Source organism: Pseudonaja textilis, chromosome 4, assembly GCF_049901715.1.
Source record: "Pseudonaja textilis isolate UNSWEBS1 chromosome 4, rPseTex1.2, whole genome shotgun sequence".
Lineage (NCBI taxonomy): Eukaryota > Metazoa > Chordata > Lepidosauria > Squamata > Elapidae > Pseudonaja > Pseudonaja textilis.
The window spans coordinates 34,850,377-34,867,240 of NC_141993.1; the positions used below are offsets into that span (position 1 = coordinate 34,850,377).

Consider the following 16,864-nt stretch of genomic DNA (forward strand, 5'->3'; position numbering starts at 1 on the left):
TTGTAATATGATCTGGTATAGACAAGAATCACATATACTGCCGGAATACCATTTATACAATAAACGAGGAAAGCACTTATAATTCAAATTATTAGAAATCTTAAATTGTTTTTCTGACCAGGAAGTCATCATTTTTCTCCTACACAATAACATTTCAAATGTGGAATTGATCTGGCACCTACTTTACATGACCAGTCCCTTATGTAACAACAATAGGAGCCCTGGTTTTGCAGTGTTTAAAATGCAGCATTGCAGACAAACTCTGTCCACCACTTGGAATTTGATCCCAAAAAAGGTTCAAGGTTAACTCAGACTTCCATCCTTCCAAGGTCAGTAAAATGAGGATTTTTACTGATTTTTGCGAGCAATATGCTGACATTGTAAACTGCTGAGAGAGAGCTGTAAAGCACTATGGGGCGATATATAAATCTAAGTGCTATTGCTATTGCTATGGTACTGCTATTCAACTTTTCCATGAAGATTTTTGATACAACTCCTATTTTTCAACAAGGTCACAGCATATATGGAGGGAAGCTTTGTACTCCTAGTTCTGATTCCAATGAAATCCACATATATAAGCTGCTCCTGTATCAATTTAATCCAAAGTAATGCAAAAGTACACTCTATTTACAATGCATTAGATTGAACTTCAGCAGCATGGCACCTTTAGACTTACTGGAGCAACCACACTGGATGGGAATTATTGATATCTGGTATGGAGTTCTGCCAACAACCAATTAAACTTTGGGCAAATGTGGTTTGGAAATAAAGACTAACAGAAGGAGAATACTGAAGATAGGAAAACAATAACAGTGCCATGAATAAGAAGACGACGACAGCAAAAATTGATGGTTAGAACATGGAAAGAATAACATTTACAGTACGGCCCTCAGTGCAGTAGAGTCCCTCTCATCTCTTGGGGGCTGGCTGAAAATGCTGCCTCCCCAGGGGAGATGAACTTCTTCAGCAAGATGTAGAAATGGAGGCAAAATCCTGGCAGTTTTGGCTCCTTTCCTGCACTCTGCCAAAGGAGTTTCCTTCTGTGCATGGAAGGGGTGCTGATCTATTTCAGCAAGCAGTTCTTTCAGTCAACCCCCAGAAAGTGAAATAAATAACAAAACTTACCAACACAAGCATTGAGAAACAACCAGTCAGTCTTCTTCATTCTGTTTTTTATTTGTTTTAGTTTTTTGAAATCAACTTCAAGTTCTTCTTTGCTGCCAACAGCTCCAGCCACTTCAATTCTCTGAAAGTCCATTTTCACTTCAGATTCTCGTTTAGCAGTGGGAGGTGACTTTCTTTGGCTATTTCCACTACTGCAGCTTCCTCTCCAACGAGTTCTTTCTTGCTCATTTATTATGGAAGAAGCCTGTTCTGTTTCTGCTAGCTCTATTGCTTCAATGTTGTTGGGCCGTGGGTGATCACAGACAACACATTTTCTGGCCTTAGCCCAATTCTCATATGTACAAACAGAACAAGTCCAGTGTTGTGTCCTTATGTTCAATTTATTTCTATCATTGTATTCCTCACAAGGATCCACAGAAAAAGAAGCTGGTCTTGTGCCAGATCCTGAAGACTGAGGGGATTCTGTGGGGCTCCTGGTCCTACGCTGAGACAAGCATTGAGTACACCTTATTGCACGAGGCCAGTTCAAGTAAGTACACATGTGACATGACCACTTATTTGCACTTTCAACATTGTAAGATGACTTAACTCTTGGTCTTGCACTAGAATCTGGACATATCAAAGGACTGCTGCCTCCTTCAATACCTGCAGGATCCCAGTCTCTACCAACATCACTTGAAGTACTTTTAAATGGATCTTCTGTTATAATAGTTCCACTAGGTCTCTGAGCACGACACATGGTACACTTGATAGCAGATGGCCAGTTTTCATATGTACAATACTCACAAGCCCATTTTATTCCACGATCAGTCATCCTGCACTCTTTGAAGTAAATTGTTCCAGCAAGAAATCTTTAAAAAGAGAGTAAATAGAATCATAAAATCATAAAAAAAATCCACTCAGTTCTTTAGAAGAATTTATAGTCACAAAGCTTTTATCTAGTCCAGTTCTAATATTAAATCACAGCATACTATAACAAGCGCCAATTCAAACATTATTTTCCTTTCCTTTTCTTATAATTTTTTAATTAAGCTTAGTATTTTATAAAATAAAAGTGGCATGATGCATGTCAGGAATTTTGTTTTTTAAAGTCTCATATATATATATATATATATATATATATATATATATATATATATATATATATATATATAAAATCAGTCACATATATATCAGTCACATTATGATTATGTAAACCATGCTCATTTTATATGTGTGTGCGTGCGCACACACTTCCCAATGAAATTCAGATATTGCCAGTATTACACAAGTCCTCCCAAATGTCAAATTACAGATTTATCATACAACTAAAATATATACATCAAACAAATTTGCATATTTACTTTTCTATAATGAAGTCTATTTCGTCTCCATGCTGTCTGAGATTTTATCCACTTCAGCAGGAACTAACAAGAATGACCATCAGCACTATGAAACAGCTTTTCCTGTAAACAATACAAATTTTTGTTAAAATCTTATTTTTACATTTATAAATATATGATACTGGATATATATAAACAGCAGCAAATCTGTAAATGCCTATAGCACTCGCTGCTATTTATCTTTTTATATAGGCTTATGAAAAGTATTTGGAAAACAAACAAAGCAGCTCACTTCTAACTGCCAAAGCATAACATCTTTTACAAGTTGTTTCAGTACTTTTGTTAATTTATAACACATATATAGCCACCCATTTTATATGGAACTCTGTACAGCTTCTTTGCTACCTGGCCCATTTGTCACATTATCAGGTTCAGATTAATTGAAAAAGCACTTCCATATTAAAAAATGCTGTTGGAAAATGAGATGAATTTTCTTCCTGATTGTTATTTTGTTGAGGAGCCTGCTTTGAAAACTACATGTAATTACATTTAGTGGTGAGATAAAGTTTGTAACTCTTTTAAAAATACCTATAAATTGTATGATTAAAGATTTATCAAGGTTAAACAGGTTCTAGGCAACTTCCATGGTCATTGTTGAGAAAAGTATATGAAGCTTCAGATTTAGTTATAGTGGCATCTCTTTTAACAGTGCTGATTTCAATAATATGTTTGCAATATTCTTGTTCAATCCAATTCATCAGCTTAGAAGTATTTTCATCTCTTTTATTTTACCAAACTATTTCAATATTTTCCATTGTACCTTTGTATTTCTATGAACTATTTGCTGCAAGTCATGCCTTTGTGCCACATCATTTTAATTTGTTTAATATCAAGGCTTGATTATTCAAAAATGCAAGATTTCTTCTCCTTTAGCCAATGCTTGTGGGTTTAGAATTGATGCTGAGCTGCATGACTCACTTTCATTTAAGCTTTAGTCCGCTGATGGATACTTTGGCATTCTTCTGTAGAATTTGCTGGTACAGTTCAGAATCCACTGTTCCGTCAATGATTGCAAGCCAAACCAGCCCATTCTATAACGGTGTTTGTTTAAGCAGAATCTCTTTACCTGTTTAAAAGAATTAGATGGAGTTCTTGTAGGTCACTGATGTGCAAAATTACAGATAGCGATCACATACTTTCTCTCACCACTATAGTCTTGCTAGCTTTCAAACATACAAGTGAGTTTTCTTCTATATAAATATTAAGCAAAAGAGTCCACTGTAGATTTATAACACCTACTAAATTAATCAAGTGCTACAAATAATTATTGGTAAGGAAGGGGAAAATGTAACTCGCAAAAAGTTACTAAACTGTTCCAGAAAGGTTTTTTTTTTTTCTCATAAACATTTCTTTCCAAAATTTTAATTTTAATCTCCTAAGGACTGCAGCATTTTACTAGCCACCTCTCTTTATTAGTTTGAACGTTATAACATTTTAATATATTGATTACATTTTAAATCACAATGAGCTTTTTATTTTGAATCAAAAGGGAAAGAGAAATATTTACAATAAACACAATAAATGCATACTGTCACAACCAACTGTATATGTAATATATTTACATAACGGAATTGAGGTAGCATATTTGTTCAATGTTAAGAAGCAACTGTCTCAATTAATTGGATTTGGAACAGAAGAGGTGGTTGTAACTAACTGAATTTGGCTGAACCCCCAAAATTTAAGTGTGTTCAGACCTGGTTTCATTTTAGCTGAGTGACTACCTGAAAATCCCAGGTTTATAATCTAGGGTGAAATTTAAAAAAAACAAGAAATAATGAAAGCCTAGTTACTATTATCAAGAAAACTACATGGATATATCCACAAACTCATTAGGAGCTGAACTAAACAAGATTTGTCTTTATGTATTTTTAACATGGCAATGGTATGAATACATGGGAATGAAAAATTGAGAATCTCTAGAAGGGATTTCTTTATTTGATACATTTAATTTATACCCTATCTCAATCATGAACACAGCTCTAGGCAGCCTACTTATTAAGATTAAAAAAACACAGAAAGATGATCACATTACAATCAGGGGTAGACTTCAAAAAATTTAGCAAAGGGTTCTCGGCCCTGTTGCCGGGTGGGCATGGCCATGATGGGTATGGCCTAGTCAGCCTCCTGCACCATGGAGGGGGGATGTTTTTGCCATCTCCTGGGCCCCAGAGGCTTTCCTTGAGCCTTCGGGAGGGCAAAAACAGCCTCCCTGGGCTCCAGAGGCTCTCTGGAAGCTGGAAACGGGCTCATTTCTGGCCCTCCCATACTTCCGGGAGGCCCATTTTTCACCCTCCCCGAGCCTCCGCACATGCCTTCACTTACCTGCATCCAAAATGGGCCACATGGGGACTCCTGGGAGGGGAGGAGTGGGGGAGCAGCCAGGAGTGGGATTTGGGGATTCTCCAAACTACACAGAATCTTAGCTAGGGGCTCTCCCGACCCCTGCGAACCCACAGCAGCCCACCCCTGATTACGATCCTCCCAACAAACAACAAAGAATAAGTAAAGCACAGAAATTAGGTCTAATGAAATTATGTTCCTTTTTTTCAAAGCATAAACTAAACAATCAATTGATATTTGATTTGTGTGTCTGGTATCAAACTTTTAGAAAACCTACTATGGCCAATCCCATGACATAAATATTTTTTGTCATTTACTTTAGCATTACACTTCAATTGATTCATACTCTGGATAAAATTCAGCAGGTTTATTTCAAATTTAATTCAGAATTAAAGACTTACTAATATTAATCATTAATCTGTCACAACAATTTTAATGCTAACTAGAGTTAAGGCTGAAAAAGGAAGATAAAGGGGAAATTCACAAAAGACAGAGTAGTGAATGAATCTAGCATATTTAAGGTTAGTTCTTGATTTGCAGAGTAGTATCTTATTTATTTATTTATTTATTTTCTTCGAAGATTTATAAAGCACCCCTCATATCAAAATCTAGGTGGTTCCAAATCACTTTATAAAGAGCCAACAATCTTTCTGCTCCAATCTTAATACAATTGAGCTGAACATGAACTAGATCTATCATGAAAAACAGGCACTGTTATATTGGTATTATATCATTAATTATTTCTTTAAAACTTTATCAAATAAAGGTTCTAAATAGTAGCAAAAATATATTAATTACATAATATCCTAATGTAATAGAACAATGAATAACTTTGAAGATCAATTTACACATTGTGAATATTCTCGAGACTGACTTATAAAACTCTAGAATCTTAACAGGAGGAAGAGAGATATCATGAATGTTGTATTTGATAAAACATCTGGAAGCAGTAGAATAAAGCCTTTTTTTGAAACTATTAATTTAAAATATACTTCTGTATTAGAATAATGAAAGTAAATAATCATCTTTAATGGTTTAAAAGTTGTTTATAAGTACCTAAGCTTGGAAATGACAGAGAAAACAAGCCATTCATTTAAAGACTTATGTATGCTGATATTAAGAACAGATATTCTTATAGAAAACTGTAAACAAAAGCAGATTTAATACAGTTGACTTAATGTTTAAATGGCTCAATCACCGATGGATTATTCCCTGAATACCTCCTTCCTCCCAGGTACTCAAACAACGAATCAGTGCAGCTTCTCCTCTCCCCCCCATCTGAGCAACTTACATTATTATAGCCACAGTCACACTCAGGACTTGTGAGTAAATGAGTCCAACGGGGCTCAAATAACATATTATGTTCTAACAGAATAGCACTGAGATATAGTGACAGAGTTCACACATCCCATTAAAGCATATATGTAGTTCACTTGTTTTTGACCTAAAATGATGTGTAAATACTACCAATTGTGAAAAAGATAACTAAATACAAAAAATGAACAAATATGTTAAGAATTTTTTTAAACCATGATTTTCTACAGATTTAGAGAAAAGATGAGTTATATTATTTCTCTCCATGCAAACATGAGTTCGCCTATTCAGACAAAGCATGTGATAAAATGAATAGCCTTGAAGTATTACATTTTTTACAAACGTAGTGTTGAAGATTCTTTGCTGAATACAGTAATAGCAGTATTTATGTAATGAAAGTAAAGTTATGTGTACGAATAAATTGAATTCTGGGCAAATGGCTCAAAAAGTTTAAGTCAAGCATCTGTGGCATTCCCTTGTTTAATGTATTAACATTGAAATATACAAGGAATGCTTTTAAATGGATTTAGAACTGGATGAAAAATTATATCCAATGAGCATACATTTCCATATCCAGTAGAAGAGAAGTGTCAAATGGAGAACTACAAAGCTCCATTATCTAATAACTTCGATGGCAGATAAAGAAAATATCAAATTTACAAGATCACACAAAAGAGATAATAAATACGTTAGAGGACAGAAACAGGATTAAGAGGGCCTTTATAAGCTGGAACAATGGATAAAAGCCAACAAGATAAACACCAACAGAGAGAAACACAAAGCAAAACTTGGATAGGAAAAATCAAGTGGGGGGAGAGGGTATTAGGCACTGGTACTTGCAAAAAAAGATTTAGTTTTCTTGGCAGATTACAAATTGGATATCAGCTATAGAATAATGCAATTCCCTAAAAGGCAAATGCAGTCTTATGGTACATCGGAGTTACAGTCTATCTCTCCCTATTCTGAAGTAATCAGTCTACATCTAAAATACTGTATTCATTTCTGAACAACCGTTTTAAAAAGGAACAGACAAACTGGATTATGTCCAAAGTAAGATTAAAAGGGTCCTGGAAGTGAATACTTGGAGAATGGCTGGAGATATGGATATATTTAGGCTGGAGAAGACAGCTGTGTTCAAGTGTGCAAAGGGCTGTCATGTAGAAGAGAGGGAAGAATTCTTCAGAGTTCTTGCAGAAGAAAGAACAAGAAAATATGTGAAGCTCAAAAGAGTTTGGATCTTTCAGAAAAACAACAATCAGAAAAAAAAACAATCGGATTAAATATGAAATACTTACAGGAAAGAGAAATAAAGGCTTTGGAATGCCCTTTGCTGTCTTCAGACTTAATTATTGAAAATTTTCAAACAATCAATATATGCAAGACCAAGAATGTTTCTGAGCTTGAAGAATTCTACAAAGAGTAGCAAAAACTTCCCCAAATATTATTAAATGTTTAGAAGTTGTTATTTCTACAAAAGGAGAAGAAAAGTTGTCCAAAGGTCTGTGCTTGCCACATTCATTGTTTTCTTACTTAAATCTGTAAAAACAGTAAGCATGCGTTTACATTAGAAGAAAGAAGTTGCATTTATATATTTGTATTATCTAAAATTTGCGTTAGTTTCTATTTCTTATGGTTTCATCAAAAACATACGACTTATTATTTATATGCGATCAACCTGGTGTTAACAACCACATAGACAGACCTTCTCCAGAATAAGCTGATCCCCATCGTGGCCTTCAAGTGTTCCACCAGTACACCCATGCCCATGGTAATCAAGCCTACCTACCTTGCTGCTAGTTATCCTCTTCTGTACTTTCCTTCCATCTTTCCCAACAGTATAGATTTCCCACAGAGCTAAATCTTTGCATACTAACATGAAATTTGAACCATGATTTGTGTGACAAGTGATTTGTTCTATGATGTATTTATTTTCTTAGCTATTCATGGAATTCTTAAGTGCCTTCTCCAATATTAATGTTCAAAAGCATTAATACTCTTTGTATCCTGCTTCTTCAAAATCCAACTTTTGTTTCCATTGAGTGGCACAGAGAAAAATAATTATCTGTAAGATTCTGGTTTTTATATGCACAGACATGTGAATATTATTTGAATATTATTATAATATAATATATTATATATATTATAATATAATAATATTATTATATAATAATATTATTATGCCTTTATTACTATTGTACCAAGTACTTTGGTGCGTTTTTAAATTATTTTTAATATAACTGGATTTTTTTTCTTTTTACTGTTGAGCATTGATCCTAAAAGGCAGAAGATATTAGCCGCTTTAACATCTTCCATATCAGTTCTAGTGGGGGTGGGAAAAGGGACACAGGGACCCAAGGCACAGGAAGTGGGGCATGGGACATGGGGAAGACCTTGGGAGGGCCAGGGCCTCCAATACTTCTGCCAACTAGAAGGTATCCCCGCTTCACTTAATGACTCACATGTTATAATCTTTCATTGGGGAGAGCAGGGATGGCAAAGTTATTAGGGAATGACTGCTGTAACACGCAACCATAATGGACAGGCTCCATTATAGTCATATTTCAAGGGCTACCTATACACTGGTTTACATTCTGTTTTATTTCTGCATTGGTCACCAAAACAAATACAATATTATAAAGATAATAAAACTGTAATGTTCTCCTTTCAAAATGAGATGAAAACCAGTAGCATTGCAATTCAAATGTCTCACAAAGGTGGAGAATACTTCATTAAATTAATTTTCAGATCAAAAGCAATCAACAAAGTAATTATCTGATCACTAGAAACAGCATACTCAGATTGTTGTAGACTGGTGATTTTACTGCATGGAATGCTTCTTGAAATTTATAAAACAAATAACCTACGCATGAATATGTATCAAACTTTTCTTATTAAGCTACCAATCAATCCTCATGTTCTTTATACTTACATTGTAGTTTGAAAAGGCAAAATGGAATGAAACTATTTAGTTTTGGCAGCCTTATATAGACCAAAATATAATCCTTTGCACATTTATTTGAGAATACGCCTATTAAACTCAGTACAAGATGCTTCTAAGCAAGTATGCAACTGTTTAAAAATATGTTGGATGTTTAATAATAATGTTCTAGGGAACAGATTACGTTTTAAACTATCCTTATAAATGGAGTTTCTTTATTTTGTAACAAAAATTGCAAATATGTCTGTAATATATTCTACCACAGATTTTAGATATGAGTGGAACAAATTCACAAACATGCCAGTCTGTTCTATCTGAAACATAAAATATTTAACAACAAAATATCATAAACCAGAACTGGGATACTGGATTGATAAATGGAAATATTCTTAGCAAGTAAATGAGAATTCCACTTAAATGAATCAAGATAAAAGTGCTGAAAATATTAAGGGAAATAGCATATTTTAGTATCAGGAGGGACAATCAGGAAGCACTATGGTCATTTTTTAAATAAAGACATTTACAGATTATTTAAAAATATATTTATCATCAGATTATACATTAAGTTTTCTAAAAGTATAAATATTTGAAAATATATAATGGAAGCTGTAACACCTTTCCTCTTCAGATTAAGCCACTAGTTAAATTAGTCTAGGACTTCAGAAATAATTTATAATGTAGTAAGAACCTGAAACTAAAGAAGTGCAAAACTGTGAGCACAGAAACATTTCCATCTGTCTGAGACTTCTTCAAATAAAACCAATTTTAAAATTAATAATTATTGCTTAACCATGCACCAATGCAAAGGTCTCCATGAAACTTATTTTAAAATACCATTCTCTCCTATTAGATTAATTACAGACATATTAGTATCTCAATATATTATCCTATTTTTCATGTTAAAACTGAAAGATAACACTAGTGATGCATTATTTTTAACTTTTCCATTACTGCAATTTTCATGTAAATTAAAACCATTGCTGAGAAAATAGGTTTCAGGCCTTTTCCATTTATGTTCCATTTCTTTGTACTATCAATTTCTAACTTTAATCTTCTGCTTTCCTAAGTAGTACTGTTTATTTTTGCTTCTTTGCCTTCCAAGAGAACTGTGACTTCTGAGGAACATTGGCAACATAATGACTTACTTTGTGTTTATTTTTTTTCCCAGAGGGAGCAATCTCCAATATTGCTTTTATCCCATGAAGCCTTTGCATTATACCAAATAGTAGTCTAGTTTTAACAAACTTACATATCTATGTATTTCTAAATTTATTAGACAGCATAAAAATCTCAAATAAAATTAAAGGAAACACAGATCACACATTAAGCCTTTCAAAGAAGTCTTTTGAAAGCCATTTTTATGTATAATTCAAAAGATTACACACATGTCCCTGACATTACTACTTTATGATTTGCTGAACATAGCAACGGATTCTTATGTATTTTATGATTACATTGCATTTTAACTCACTAAGGGCTAAAACGTCTGATAAGTTTGTCCAAGTCCACCACCAATTCTTATTTTTATAGAAACAAGGTTCTTGCCGGTGTTACTAACGATATGTTAATACAATGCACTATTTTACTTTTCATTTGATATGCTAAAATGTTCCACCCAATACTTGGTTATTTTTGGGGTTTTCATGAGAGCATATTTATAATTTATTATGGCATGATTTTTTCAATGAATCTTTTTAAATGGGTATTTTTGTATGTTTATAGGATGTTTTCATCTATTTATTTGCATCCCGCCTTTCTTATTTTTCGAAATAACTCAAGGCAGCAAATACATCCAACACACCTTTCTCCTCCTATTTTCCGCACAACAATCACCCTGTGAGGTCTCAGTGTTGAGATGGGGGTTGTATTTCTGGAATCTTTTTATCTATGTACTTCATATTGTTATACAGGCAAGATGGATATGTGGGATCCAAGCAGGGGTATTTTGACTGTATATTTGCAGTAAGTGCTAATGGGGTGTAGAAATACAGGTGACCCATCAGATTCGGCAGAAAGGATACGTTGCAGCTCCCCTCTATGAAAGAATGTCATCTGATCATCCTGTATATTAATTACTGTTGCATTTATTTTGGTTGGTTTCATGCTGCCTTCTCGATTTTTAACTTGGTAAGTCATCCAGAGTCACAGTAATAATATGGGCCGAGCTATTAAATAAATAAAGTAACATTCTATACTTTACAGCTGAAGTTAAAAAGGTATCTAGTGATTAAGGCACCAGGTTAGAAAGCAGGAGACTATGACCTTAACCATAAAAGTAGGCTGGGTGACTTTGGGTCAGTCTTTCTCAGCACAACCCATCTCATAGGTTTGCTATGCAGAAAATAGGAGGAGAAAGGAGTTATTACATATATTTGCCACCTTGAGATGGATATAAAAATAATAAAGGTGAGATATAAATAAATAAATGGTGCTTACCAGCCTGGTAAGGAGAAGACCTCAAGCATGAAGTTAGCCTAGAGTCACTGTGCAACTGCAAAAGAGTTAGGACTGATTCCCTGTGCCCCCACAAGTTCCTTGGAGCCTTATCTATTTGTTCCCAAGAATAAGCTGCCAGACTAGAAGATTCCTGCAATATGGTTAGAATACTGTATAATAAAGTAGTTAGGTTTTCCACATAGCTTAGCTACATTTTTCTCAGGAGGGGAAATACTTCTATAAGAAGGTATTGATAGGTGCACTGTGTAACCCTTAATGTTTTTAATGGGCAGATGAAATGCAGGAAGAATAATCTTCACATCTTGACAAACAAAAACTACATACATTAATGACAATTATTTAGGTTTCCATTACAGTTGTGTGTACTAATAAACATGGTACCATATTTAATGCAAAAAGCAATGTATGAGAACTTTTTATCATGACTTTGCTATGTTCTGCCACAGAGCAAGCAATATTTGGAATGCAGTCAAACTTCTCAAAATGTGACATTTTAATACCCTGTTTCTCCAACAATACGGCCTCCCCCAATAGGAAGTCCCAGCATGTTTTATAGGCATGAAATGAAATTAAGTCCCTCCCCCCAAATTAAGGCCTATATTAAAACATGCGAAATGGGGAATAGTGGGGGGGCTTGCCATTAGGAAGTACTTTTGTTGCACACCCAGATATGGTGCTGCCTGCGTTGACCCCGATACGAAGTGCCCCACCAACGCCAAGGTCAACATCCAAGCTGTCGCCACCCACCTGCCCGAAGATGCAAGGGGGGGGGAATTAAGTCACCCCTGAAAAGACGACCTAGCCATTTTGGGGGGGCTCAAAAAAAAAAAAGACCCGGCCTTATTATATGAGAAACACGGTAGAAGTGAGTATAATTGATACTCAGAAAAATTCCAAATCCCAATGGGCTTACTTAGTGATGGCGTATCTCTGAGGACTAGGGTAATTTGGAATAATTCTTCTAATTAAACAGCTATAGCAAATACATACATCAGGATTAACACATACCAATATAGTCGTTTCATTCTACCATGAATGGCAAACCAGAATTATCACTTCCTTCCTTTCCATAAACAAGGACATGAATAAGTGCTAACTTAACATGAATAACACAGTCTTTACCACTACTATTCTGAACTTGTATTGTGGTACTTTAAACTTTAGAATGAAAATACTGAACTTAATACATGAGCTTAATCAATACAAATTCATTACTGGCAACAATATCTGTTACCAGGCACATTTGGTTGAACACAAACATTAATTCTGCTGAAACTACAATGTACAGGTAGCCCTCGACTTACAAAAATTGTTTAGTGACAATTCAAAGTTACAACAGCACTGAAAAAAAGTGATTTATAACTGTTTTTCATACTTATAACTACTGCAGCATCCCCAAGGTCATGTGTTCAAAATTCAAAGGCTTGGCAACTGACTCATATTTATGATGATCACGTAATCGCTTTTGTGACCTTTTGACAAGAAAAGTCAATGGGAAAGCCAGATTCATTTAACAACCAAGCTATTAACTTAACAATTCACTTAACAATTGTGGCAAGAAAGGTCATAAAATGGGGTAAAACTAACTTAACCATCTCACTTAGCAACAGGAACTTTGAGTTCAGTTATGGTAGTATGTCAAGGACTACCTATATTAGGCTTTAAGTTTCTCAAAGCAAAGCTTTTAGTATAGTTTTAGTTCGATCAGAAATATTGCAAGTAGATGCTTTTCTTATTGTATCACTTAAAATAGGTTTTAAGTATTGCAGTGTGAACGTATCATCCCAATGTTATTTGTCCTGTGCCAATTGCCTATGCCTCTCAAAACTCAATTTAGGTGCTCATTCCCATTTCTAAAATCTTAAAGAGCAATTAACCAAAGTGCAAGGCTGATTTGTTTCTGGCTTCAATAATGCCAAAGCTCTGCTTATGTAGGCCTGCACAGCCCAAACATTAAATATTTCAGATGTCAAAATCTGGTTCTCTAGGGAGTTCTATGGAATGGATTACAAGCTGCCCATTATGATTACTTTTCTTTTTCTTTCTTTGGTGAAGATTGTTTTTCCTTGCCATTGGTTATTGAAAAATATTGTACGGTTATTTCTCCTTTTAATGCCGCTATTCCTTTATTTTTATATAACATTATTGATTTTATTTGCATTTCATATTATATTATAGCCCATTCTAATTTTTCTTTGGATGAGTAGCTTTGCTCCTATTAAAATTATTTCCAATAACTTTTAGGACAGAAAATTAATAGCAAATAATTTTAAAATGTTGGTTCTGGTATAATAAATTGTCATGATTACTTATTGCCTTGTGATTTCAATGTAAGAGATTTCACATCTTATTACAGGTATCAGGATGGATACCACAGCATAATTTCAATGAATTTGTCAGGTTCCTAAATAATTTGAGTAATGAAACTATAAATTTAAAAAGTGTCAAAATCTTATGATATTTCATATAAAAATACAAATATCATGGGAAACTGGTATTTTCAGCAAATCAATGGATAAAATCTATTGTCATTGTTGACATCTCAAAATCATGCATATCAAAATGCAAATTCCCAATCAAATGCAAGTTCATAAGCAGAATCACCTCAAAACAAAAATTTTAAAAAAATCCTGCATTAGTACTTCATAGATTAAAACAGAAATGGTTTTATAATTGTAAGAAATAAGATATTTTAAATAGTAAAATTGTAATTGAATAATTGCTATTGTTTAATGGCACTAACTTATGCTCACTTGTATCCTTCCACCAATATAAGAGCTAGATAAATATTGTCTCCAGAATCACAGAATGTATAAAGTAAGAAGCATGCATCAGTTATGTCATCTCTCATGAGTTTGAGGAGAGGCATCTCTTAATTATAAGAACATTTATACAATTACAGAACCCTACAACATGTTTTGGTCACACTGCTCATCCTAACTTCTATGCTGATGGCTAGGACAAAGAGATTGCCTTATATAACAAGTTTTAGATAACATGCTGAGATTTCTATTGAAATGCCAGAAAATATTACATGAGTGAACAAGAAAATATACAAAAAGGCATACATTCTCAAACAAACAAAACCGGCATGGGAAACATGTAAACCGTGGAAAATGTCATCTGTAATAATCCAGGCATTCTCTAAAGTGACTTGAATGACCTCTAAAAAAAAACCTTTCTTGCAATATTAGGAGAACCTTAGTTTAGTCGGTTTTTTTAAAGCTTGAACTTAGTACAAATTCTCATACTGGCTTGATGCTGTTTGTAAACATGAACAAATCAAAGATCTACCCTATTTTTTTTATAATTTAAAAAAAACCCTACTTGACTGTACAAAGTAATATCAATGTCACTTTAAGCAATGATAAAGGATTTTAACCTCTGTACCTTACAAATCTAGCGTTTATCGCAAGTTGTTTTGCAATACACATAGACAGGGCACGGGTTATAGCTACGAAAAACGACGGGGAGGGGGACAGCAGAGGTATGACCTCACTGTAGTAAGAAGTAGATACTGCAGCACTGAAGGTAGGTAACTAAGAATTACAAAGCACCTGTCCCCTGCGTTTGGGAAAACAAATGCTATTTATATTAAAGCTTGGACACTACAAAGGCTCCCGGAATATTTTACAAGCAACATTAATCCAGGCATTGTGGTACTAAATTCCCTCTTTAAATACAGAAGCGACGCTACCTAAGGCAGAGAGCGCACTGCCCATCAGAAAACACACACACACACACACACACACACACACACACACGGAGGTAAACAAAACAAGAGTTACACTATCCAGTGGCTTCCCAAAAGCCTCGGAGGCAAAGAGTTGTGTGACTCAGGACACATGATCGGCAAGCATATAATGTTTAAAGCCAACTCTGTCGCTAGCAACCACCAAAGGGTGGAATGCCTAGTAAACAACCGAGTTGCAACAGAATCCATCCTTCCCCAGCAGGTGCCGGGAGATCCCAGAAAAAAAAAGGGGGGGGTAGGGAGCCACGACCAAACGATCGCGACCTCGCTCCCGCCCCCCGCCCCCCCGGGGACCTCAAGTCAAATCCACACCGTAGTAGGAAGTTTTAGAAACATCCCCCGGCTCTTTCTCCTCGGCGCCTTGAGCGAAAGCTTGGCGGGCCAGCAAATAAATACAAGGCGGCGCTGAGACAGGACCAGAAAGAAAATTATTTTCAAACGAGCTTTAAACAAAACGTAAATTTGGGGACCGGGGGTCTACTGTTTCGGGGGGCGGGGGGGGATGATAAAGTCCCCCCGTCCCTGAGCAAGGAGGCCTTCGGACTTATTTCCACTTCGGCAAGCCCAAGAACGGAACGAGCCTGTCAAAGCGGGGAGAGGAGGTACGAGAGAAAGGCCCGGGTCTCGGGTAGGATCCAGGAAGAGAAGGGAAAGAGAAGGAGCTGATCTGGCTCTCTCAAGGGCCACCGGACGCTTCGCCTCCTCCGCTCCTCTCCTCTCCTCCTTCCAAGGAGAAAGGCCATATAGCCTTGGTCCCAAAACTGCCTCACGTTCAAACCAGGACTGGGACGGGGGATTTAAAAGAAGGGTTCAACCTGAGACGATTTTTTTTCCAAGTTCCGAAAGGCTAGTAAAAGCATGATTATATTCCTCCCATCGCAGGACGGCCGAGGAAAGGGAAGGGAGGCTTTTCATACCTTGCAAGGCTGTCCCTGGATCCCGCGAGCCGTCTCCTCACCAGCTGCCGCCTATCCCGCTTATCCACATCCCACCCACCCATGCACTGCGCCGCACCGCAAGCTGCGGCTAGTTGCGGCCTCCTTGCTTTTTTTTCCCACCCCCCTCCCCCGGCTCAGGACATGGTTTCTTCCTGGGGTGGCTCGAAGGACGTAGTCAGTCGAAGGACGCTACCACCCAAACGGGAGGGGGGGAGTCAAAAAGGACGAACCAAGGCGATCCCGCCGCCCTGTAATCTATCCCCGCTCGCCTAATGGCGGCGGCTGGAGTGGCCCAAAGCAAAATAAACCCCCATACGGCAAAGTGACTGGAACTCGCACGTCAGTCCGCCCGGCCTGCAGCCCTGCCGCGCGCTCATTCGCCAAGGAAGCGCTGCCAGCCAGCCAATGGAAGAGCGTCTCATTGAAGACGAACAGCTGATGTCATGTCGTTCCAATTGAGGGGGGGGCAGGGGGGTGCTGATTGTGAGGATGCTCGAGAACTCTTCTCTTTAATCTCTTCTCCGGGCTTTTAAAAAGGGGGGAGGGGGAGACACACACCACATGCGCTTTCTACCCATCTCTCTTGGGGCTCCAGAGCCCTGGCCAGACAACCTTT

At 36.3% G+C, this 16,864-nt stretch overlaps 1 protein-coding gene across 3 annotated transcripts in view; it reads right to left on the minus strand.

The window, feature by feature from the left end:
* ZRANB1 (zinc finger RANBP2-type containing 1) overlaps positions 1–16,630 on the minus strand; it is a 55,302-nt gene extending 38,672 nt beyond the window's left edge. Inside the window, exons 1-4 of one of the 3 annotated variants that reach the window (XM_026704943.2) lie at positions 16,228–16,621; positions 3,426–3,573; positions 2,469–2,570; positions 1,126–1,976 (exon numbers count right to left, since the gene is read on the minus strand). In XM_026704943.2, the coding sequence (XP_026560728.1) occupies positions 1,126–1,939 (814 nt within the window). In that variant the 5' untranslated portion in view covers positions 1,940–1,976; positions 2,469–2,570; positions 3,426–3,573; positions 16,228–16,621. Of the gene's footprint in view, positions 1–1,125; positions 1,977–2,468; positions 2,571–3,425; positions 3,574–7,456; positions 7,709–16,227 lie in introns of those variants that run through there. The other 2 variants (XM_026704945.2, XM_026704946.2) reach the window with 2 other exon arrangements.
* Positions 16,631–16,864: the final 234 nt, after the last annotated feature.